Source organism: Bison bison, unplaced genomic scaffold, assembly GCF_000754665.1.
Source record: "Bison bison bison isolate TAMUID 2011002044 unplaced genomic scaffold, Bison_UMD1.0 scf7180017864256, whole genome shotgun sequence".
In the NCBI taxonomy this organism is placed as follows: domain Eukaryota; kingdom Metazoa; phylum Chordata; class Mammalia; order Artiodactyla; family Bovidae; genus Bison; species Bison bison.
Genome location: NW_011494828.1, coordinates 2,282,000 through 2,291,231, shown reverse-complemented (window position 1 = coordinate 2,291,231; position 9,232 = coordinate 2,282,000). Strand labels below are relative to the sequence as shown.

General features: G+C 42.9%; 1 protein-coding gene across 1 annotated transcript in view; it reads right to left on the bottom strand.

The window, feature by feature from the left end:
• NSUN4 (NOP2/Sun domain family, member 4) overlaps nucleotides 1-9,232 on the bottom strand; it is a 23,902-nt gene that overhangs the window by 5,203 nt on the left and 9,467 nt on the right. The window contains exons 3-4 of the mRNA XM_010847875.1: nucleotides 8,346-8,500; nucleotides 4,474-4,634 (exon numbers count right to left, since the gene is read on the bottom strand). Coding sequence (XP_010846177.1) covers nucleotides 4,474-4,634; nucleotides 8,346-8,500 — 316 coding nt within the window. The remainder of the gene's footprint in view (nucleotides 1-4,473; nucleotides 4,635-8,345; nucleotides 8,501-9,232) is intronic.

Below are 9,232 nucleotides of genomic sequence, written 5' to 3'. Positions count from 1 at the left end.
AAAGACGCTTACTCCTTGGAAGGAAAGTTATGACCAACCTAGATAGCATATTGAAAAGCAGAGACATTACTTTGCCAACAAAGGTCTGTCTAGTCAAGGCTATGGTTTTTCCTGTGGTCATGTATGGATGTGAGAGTTGGACTGTGAAGAAGACTGAGCACCGATGAATCGATGTTTTTGAAGTGTGGTGTTGGAGAAGACTCTTGAGAGTCCCTTGGACTGCAAGGAGATCCAACCAGTCCATTCTGAAGGAGATCAGCCCTGGGATTTCTTTGGAAGGAATGATGCTAAAGCTGAAACTCCAGTACTTTGGCCACCTCATGCGAAGAGTTGACTCATTGGAAAAGACTCTGATGCTGGGAGGGATTGGGGGCAGGAGGAGAAGGGGACGACAGAGGATGAGATGGCTGGATGGCATCACTGACTCAATGGATGTGAGTCTGAGTGAACTCCAGGAGTTGGTGATGGACAGGGAAGCCTGGCGTGCTGCGATTCATGGGGTCACAAAGAGTCGGACACGACTGAGCAACTGAACTGAACTGAACTGAACTGAACTGAATGTAGAATTAAAATATAAACCTTCCTAAATAAAAAAAAAAATTTAAGAGATTACACAGTGAAAGAAACAGTAAGTAAAACAAACTCAGTAAATACTTTGACAGAGCCAAAACCAAATATATCAGGGACATTAATTGTTTTAAAAGAGAAAAATTTTCAGATTGGTTCAAAAAGCAAAACCCAATTCTAGGGAGTATATGAGAGACATATCTAAAGGGTAGTTATTTAATAAGGCTAAATATAAAGAGATTGGAAAAGGTATAAATGCGGCATATATAAAAGGGAAGCTGTTAAGTGGGAAGACAGGTAGGTCTATCTTGCCATGAAAATAAGGAGCTCTGGCACTCCAGCTGATGGCCAGGTAGAGCTGGGGTAGAAACGAAATTACCAAGAGTGTATGGAGTCCTGAGATAGTATTCTTCTTTGAATCTGAAGTGCTTAACACTTGCCTAACACAGTATGTGGTACACAACTATTTGTTCAATGAATAAATTAACAAAGACATCTTCAGGACATTAAAGCTGTTTTCAAACATCTGAAATGCTTCAGACAAACATCTGAAATGTTTGTCTGAAATGTTCCATTTCACATGAAATGGGAGGCAGCGCATTGTTACAGAAGGCATAGCTAGAATTAATGAATGGAAATAATAAAAATAAAAGGGACTGTGATGATGACAATATTATTAAATGCTTTCTATATGCCAGGAGCATTCTACATGCATTCTATTTAATCTCCACCTATGGGATAGGCATTAATATTATCCTTACTTTACAGAGGAAGAAACTGAAGTTTAAACTGAAAGGTTAACTTCTCTGGCTGGTAAGTGATGGAGCCAGGATTCCAAACCAAGCAGTCTGACTCTAGAATCCTTGAACTCAGCCATATACCATAAAATCTAGAGATTTTAATTCAGTAAGAGAAAGAATTTTTCTAATAGCAGAGGTGTTCAACACAAAACCTGAGTGAGCCCCTGTCACCAAAAGTATGCAAACACAAGCTGAATAATGATGATGGCTACTACCTGTTTAATCTTCATAGCCAGTTGATGTACTGAGCACTTTCCCTGGATATGCTCATTATTAATCCTCATAATAATCATTTTCTATTTTACAAACAAAGAGGCTGAAGTTCACGGAGATCAAGCAGCTGTCTCAAAGTCAATAAGTGGCACCTCTGTGATACAAAAACAAGTTAGGTCGACAGCAGAGGTCATGCTCCCTCTACTCTGCTGCCTGTATGCCAAAAAGGTTGAATAGGGGATTCCTACAGAGATGGGAAGCAGGTCTCTCAAGCTATCCAAGATTCTATAAGCCTTGGTCTTTCTTTCCATGTCTTAGAGTGGCTGAGGCAAGATGGTAAGAACTGAACAGAAGGGAAAAATGCGTCAGATGACAACACAGAGGCAATAGCTGTATACATATATTTTATATTTTTAGAAGTATATATTTTAAATAAATAATTTTAGAATGTGCCGATTAGAAAATACAGGGAACTCTCCTCCACTGTTAGTGGGAATGTAAATTGGTGCAGCCACTATGGAGGATAGTATGGAGGTTCATCAAAAAACTAAAAACAGAACTACTCTGTGTGTGTGTGTGTGTGTACTCAGTCGCATCCGACTCTTTGTGACCCCATGGATTGTAGCCTGCCAGGCTCCACTATCCATGAGATTTTCCAGGCAAGAATACTGGAGTGGGTTGCCATTTCCTTCTCCAGGGGAACTTCCCGACCCAGGGATTGAACCCACCTCTCCTGTATCTCCGACACTGGCAGGCAGATTATTTACCACTGAGGCACCTGGGAAGCAGAACTACCATATGACCCAGCAATCCCATTCCTGGGCATATAACCAGAGAAAACCATAATTCAAAAGACACATGCATCCCAATATTCATTTAGCACTATTTACAATAGGCAAGACACTGAAGCAACCTAAATGTCTATCAACGAAGGAATAAAGATGTTGTACATATATACTGTTATTGTTGTTTAATTGCTAAGTCATGTCAGATTCTCTTGCAACCCCATGGACTATGGCCTGCCAGGCTCCTCTGTCCATGGGATTTCCCAGACAACACTACTGGAGTGGGTTGCCATTTCCTTCTCCAGGGGATCTTCCCTACCCAGGGATCAAACCCTCCTCTCCTGCAGTGGCAGGCAGATTCTTTACTACTGAGCCACCTGGGAAGCCTACAAGAAAACTAGAGTGGGTTGCCATGCCCTTCTCCAGGGGAATCTTCCCATATATATATTCATACAATGGAACATCATTCAGCCATAAAAAGGAACAAAACTGTGCCATTTGCAGAGGCAAGGATAGACCTAGAGACTGTCATATAGAGTGTAGTAAGTCAGAAAGAGAAAAACAAATAAAATGTCACTTACATGTGGAATCTAGAAAAATTATATGGATGAACTTACCTGCAAAGCAGAGAGACACAGGTGCAGAGAATAAACTTACGGATACCAAGGAGGGAAGGGAAAGTCAAAGTGAAAGTTGCTCAGTCATGTCTGACTCTTTGCAACCCCATATACAGTCCATGGAATTCTCTAGGCTAGAATACTGGAGTGGGTAGCCTTTCCCTTCTCCAGGAGATCTTCCCAACCCAAGAAAAGAACTGAGGTCTCCCGCATTGCAGGCAGACTCTTTACCAGCTGAGCCACAAGGGATGCCCAAGAATACTGAAGTGGGTAGCCTATCCTTTCTCCAGTGGATCTTCCCGACCCAGGATTCGAACTGGGGTCTCCTGCATTGCAGGCAGATTCTTTACCAACTGACTATCAGGGAGGCCCAGGAGGGAAGAGGGGGTGGGATAAACTGGGAGACTGGGATTGACATATATATACTACTATGTATAAAACACATAACTAATAAGAACCTGCTGTAGAGCACATGAAACTCTACTTAATGGTATGTGGTGACCTAAATGGGAAGGAAATCTAAAAAAAGAGGGGATACATATAACTGATTCACCATGCTATAATTGATTCACCATGCTATAAAGCAGAAGCTAACACAACACTGTAAAGCAACTATACTCTAATAAAAATAAGAATTTAAAAAATGATAAATAAAAGAAAATATAAATAACTTAAAGATGTAAAATGACTTTCCGCAAAAACCAAAAAGTTGGATAACTCCAATGGTGGCAGGATATGAGGAAATAGTGCCCTTATTCATTACCAGTAGAAGTGAAACTGATTTAGCCTTCACAGGGAGTGATTCAGTAACCTTTGTCAATATCCTAAGTACATATAAACTGTTATCCAGCAATCATACTCCAAAAACAAAACCAAAAGTTTGACTTCAGGGCATATTATTAACTAAAAAAAAATACAAAGTTCAGAATAGTAAGCATAATACACTACCATTCCTATTATTTTTTATATACACATTTATATTTGTATATACACAAAGAAAATATTTTAAGGGGATACAGAAGAAAATACAGACAATATGTAGGGAGAGGAAATAGACAGCCGTGAGACAGGATTAAGAAGAAAACACAGTTTTCTCCAGATACCATATTGAGCCTTCTGCATTTTACATCATGTACTGTATAAATATTCAAAACTAAATAAAATGAGCTTAATCATACTTACTTTAATGAGGGTTACTGTGCAGCCAAGTGAGTAGTGAAATAAAATAAGCCTAATTAATTTTTTTCCAGCCAGACAGGTTCAAACTCTTTTTGTTCCCTCTAATCAAGATAGCAGGCAGTCATCTAAGCTGAACTGACAGTTCTGCAGATGGCTGTTTTCATCACATCACCTAAGGAGAGAGTTGGCCAGGTCCACAATCAGCCCTACATCTTCCAATACATATGGCTAGATCCTACCTGATCAGGGCCTAGCACCAGGAGGGAATGCCAGGTTTGGCTAGCTGGATGTCCCAGGTCAGGAATCACTCACCCGGTCATAGGTGTCCCCCTCCAATTCTCCCCATTTCCTGCCATCCCATGATGTGACTCGAACTCGATTCTTATCCCTGACATCTTGAGGCACATAGCTGTGAAGGACCCTCTGTAGCCTGCTCGTTCGTGACGTGGAGAGATCATTGGCAGCGAGATTGCCTGTGGGAGTATAAATTTTAGGATTTTTTTTTCTACCTCTGTAAAAAAACGCCCTTGGACTCTTAACAGGAATTGCACTGCATCTATAAACATTCTGGGTAGTAGGAACATCTTATGCCTGCAGGTATAAAGAAACTTCAGAGGCCATTGCACAACAAAGCATCCCACCAGCAACGGTGCCGATGGAGAGTCAGACAAATTCTCAGGCACAGCCAATCAACGCAGACCCCCAAGGCAGGGGCAAGTGGAGGAGAAACATTTATTATATGCAAAGCACAGTACTAGACACTCTGGAGTGGGGGCTGCAAAGGCAAACACCAACTTAGTCCAGAAAGGTTATATAAATAAACAAAGTAGACTAGGCTAAAACATTTATTTCTTTAAAAAATATGCTCTCTCACCTTTCTTGAAATATACATTTCTCTTCATCTTTGGTAGATACTACATATTATTTACCCCCAATTTAAATTCTACTCTTATTCCTTAGTATGGGCTTCCCCAGCGGCTCAGCTGTAAAGAATCCACCTGCAATCCAGGACACGTAGAGACATGGGTTCAATCCTTGGGTCAGGAAGATCCCTTGGAGAAAAAAATGGCAACCTACTTCAGTATTCTGGCCTCGAAAATTCCATGGACAGAGGAGCCTGAAGGGCTATAGTCCATGAGGAAAAAAAGAGTCAGACATGACTGAGCAACTAAACAACAATTCCTTAGTTTCAGAACTCCAATTTTATTTGAGAGAGAGGGGAGCAATATCCCCCAAAAGACTACATTTCCCAGCCTCCTTTTACAACTAAGTAAAACTATAAGACTAAGTTCTGGTCAGTGAGTTGTAGGCAGAATTACTGTGTGGGACTTCTGGTAAGATGTTTAAAAGAAGCTGATACAGGGCTTCCCTTGTGGCTCAGTGGTAAAGAATCCACCTGCCATGCAGGAGACATGGGTTTAATCCCTGGTCCAGGAAGATCCCACATGCCATGGAGAAGCTAAGCCCCAGCTCCACAACTACTGAACCTATGCTCTAGAGTCCAGAAGCCGCAACTACTAATACCACAGGTTGCACCTACTGATGCTTGTGTGCCCTAGAGCCCGTGCTGTGCAACAGGAGAAGCCACCGCAATGAGAAGCCCACGTACCACAACTGGACAGTAGCCCCTGCTCGTTGCAATTAGAGAAAAGCCCACGCAGCAACAAAGACCCAGCACAGCCAAAAATAAATAAAAATTATATATAAAAAACACAAGCTGATACAGGGACTTTCCTGGTGATCCAGTAGTTAGGATTCTACCCGCCAATGCAGGGGACACGGGTTTGATCCCTCATCTGAGAGGATTCCACATGCCAAGGGGCAACTAAGCCCATGTGCCACAATTACCGAAGCTCATACGCCCCAGAGCCTGTGCTCAACGAGAGAAGCCACTGCAGTAAGAAGCCCGTGCACCACAACTAGGGAGTAGCCCCCTGCTTGTGGCAATGAGAGAAAACCCACCAAGCAACAAAGACCCAATACAGTCAAAATTAAATTTAAAAAATTAAAAATAAATAAATAAAAAGAAGCTGACACAATCAGGAGATGTGCCCCTTTTGTCCAGACTTTTCTTCCTGCCTGGAATTTGAATGTAATGATTGGAATTCCAGTAGTCAAGCAGTCATGTTGGAGGCATGAGGCAATCCTGAGGATGGAAGACAGCAATAAAATAGGTTGCAAAAAGAAAGAAGAAACCCTGATAACTGTGGAGCCTCCATGCCAGTCCTGGACTGCCTATATTCCAGCTCTCATACGTAAGAGAAGAATAAACATTTCTTCTTTAAGTCAGTTAGTTGAGTTTTCTATTGTATACAACCAAGCCTAAACCTGAATGATTCACCATCTACCTTTCACTTTCCCTTTTGTGATAGACACGAGTTTGAGAAATATTTCACTTCACTCTTGGCTCTAAGAAAAATATTACTGTGAGCTTAATAATAAATGGCAATTGATACCTGGCCTCGGAGTCAAGGAATGAAAGAGAGCAGTGGGTACTGTGGTGAAGAACTAGAGAGTACATACTTTTATCTAGTGAGTGAACCACTTTAGTCTCCCCACAAAGAAATATGTCCTAATTTTTGAGGGCACTCAAAGAAGTCAAAATTGGATTCTCTGCTCAAGAAGAATTTGCAGCAGGATATCAATTGAGAAGAGAAAATCTGGGTTCCAGTTCTGGGCCTATCTCTAACTCCTTTAGAAAAGCAACTCTAAATTACTTCTTTGGCCCTTCTTCCTCTTCTGAGTTCTAGTTCCTCCTCATCCAAGAAATTCCACCTTATCCATTCCCCCTTCTGATGAATTTTCACAGCAGTCAGTCAGATCAGCATAGCCCAGCCTAGGGCGATTGGACCCATTAAGCCATATCAACATTTCTTCATTCCCTCTGGACTTCCAGAATGTGGAAATCAAATGTAGTACCTCTCTGAATCACCTGTAGGGCCTACCTTGAGGCTGGAAGCTAATTCAAACTGTGCAAGTTGGCTGATAAGAACTGGAAAAGAAGGGTCCAGGCCCAATAAAAAAGGCTATGGCAAGGGAAGCCTGGCTGAGCTCCAGGATCAGTGTCACAGCCATCCCCTCCCTTCTGGCTTCCCTGGTGGTCCAGTGGTTAAGAATGTGCCTGCCAACGCAGGGGTCATGGGGTGAAGATTCCAATGCCACGGGGCAACTATGCCCGTGTACCATAACTACTGAGCCCATGAACCCAAGAGCCTATGCTCTGTGACCAGAAAAGTCACGGCAACGAAAATCTTGAGCACAGCAGCTAGACAGTAGACCCCAACTGCCACAACTGGAAAAAGTCCATGCACAGCAACAAAGACCCAGCACAGCCAAGAAATGAATGAATGAATAAATAAAAATCACAGCCTCCTTGTGAATCTTTCTCAAGATAAAAATACTGTTTATATTAAGGCAGGATGTCAGCAAATGGATGGCTGAAATGAACATTTACAATGAACAAGGCCCAGGCTGAGCTATACTACTGAGTAAGTCTTAGACCTGTCCTCAAGGAACTCCTTATCTTGGGGAGAAAGAACATGTATACCCATTATCCTCTGATGCAAGGCTAATGTACTGTTTCAAGGGTGATGCCCAGAGTGTGAGAGCGCAGGAGACAGAGGACACACTCGCAGCTGGCCAGCAGAGATCATGAGAGAAGACTTCCTGGAGGTGGCACACTTGAGCTGAGGCTTGAGAGTTAAGAGGGTGATAGGATGGGGCTATTCCAGAGAGAATCTGTAACATGAGCAAAGGTAGAGCCTTATTCAGGCAACAAAGAGTAGCAGGATATGGCTGAAGCACATAAAGCCTGGGGAATAATGACATATTAAAGCTCTAAAGGACTGCTGTGGCCAGATCTTATCATTTTAGCTGTCAGGCTAAGAAAATGGAACTTATAGACAAAGGGAAAAGATGCAGAGGGGTGAAAAGTGTCATGTGGTAGATTAATCAGGGCTTTGCTTTAATCTGCTTTCAAAGACCTTGCTCTGCTTGGCAGTCTTCTTTGGCCACCTGACAGAGAAAGAGAGGAAGTCACTGCAAACAGAAAAAACAAACCAGCTTAGCAAGTACTCCCCTACCTCTGACCTGGACCAGAGAGCTCATCATATTCAATGAGCCCCTGACTGGGGGAGGGAGGGGAGGGGAGCCCTCCCTGCTCAAGACACAGCCCTCTAACTTACGGCAACAGCCAGTCTGAAGCAATGCTAGTGTCTTCCCCCCAGGGGCTGCACACAGGTCAAGCACGGTGTCACCAGGCTGCAGGCCCAGGGCTAGGACAGGCAGCAAGGATGCAGCATCCATCAGGTAGTAGTCCATGAGACCCAGGCTGCCAAGCCTAGAAGAGAAGAGACCACCTTAGAGTGAAAGGCCAAGTCAGGAGACCCACTGGAAGTCAAGGTCTCAAGTCCATACCCTCAGGGATTACTGAGCTCTATGCAGCAAAAACTCATTTCTCCAACCCACCCTCAGTTGTGTACTCACTCACTCATTCATCTACATAGCAGCCAGCCTTTTAAAACAGAAATCAACTCACCCAATTCCAGCCACACTACTCATCTTGCTATTCCTTAATTAAGCTACGCATACTCCTGTTTTGTAGTTGTTCTGCTTTCTGCACGCAGCATATTTCCTCCAAACATACCTCATTTGCTTCCTCACTTCTTTCAGGTCCTCCGCGAAAGTTACCTCACCAAAAAAGCACTGGTATGCCCTAACCACTCTACCTGAAAATAGCAGCCCCTAATAGTTGGGGAAACAGTGTCAGACTTTATTTTTGGGGGCTCCAAAATCACTGCAGATGATGACTGCAGCCATGAAATTAAAAGACGCTTACTCCTTGGAAGGAAAGTTATGACCAACGTAGACAGCATATTCAAAAGCAGAGACATTACTCTGCCAACAAAGGTCTGTCTAGTCAAGGCTATGGTTTTTCCTGTGGTCATGTATGGATGTGAGTTGGACTGTGAAGAAAGCTGAGTGCTGAAGAACTGATGCTTTTGAACTGTGGTGTTGGAAAAGACTCTTGAGAGTCCCTTGGACTCCAAGGAGATCCAACCAGTCCATCCTA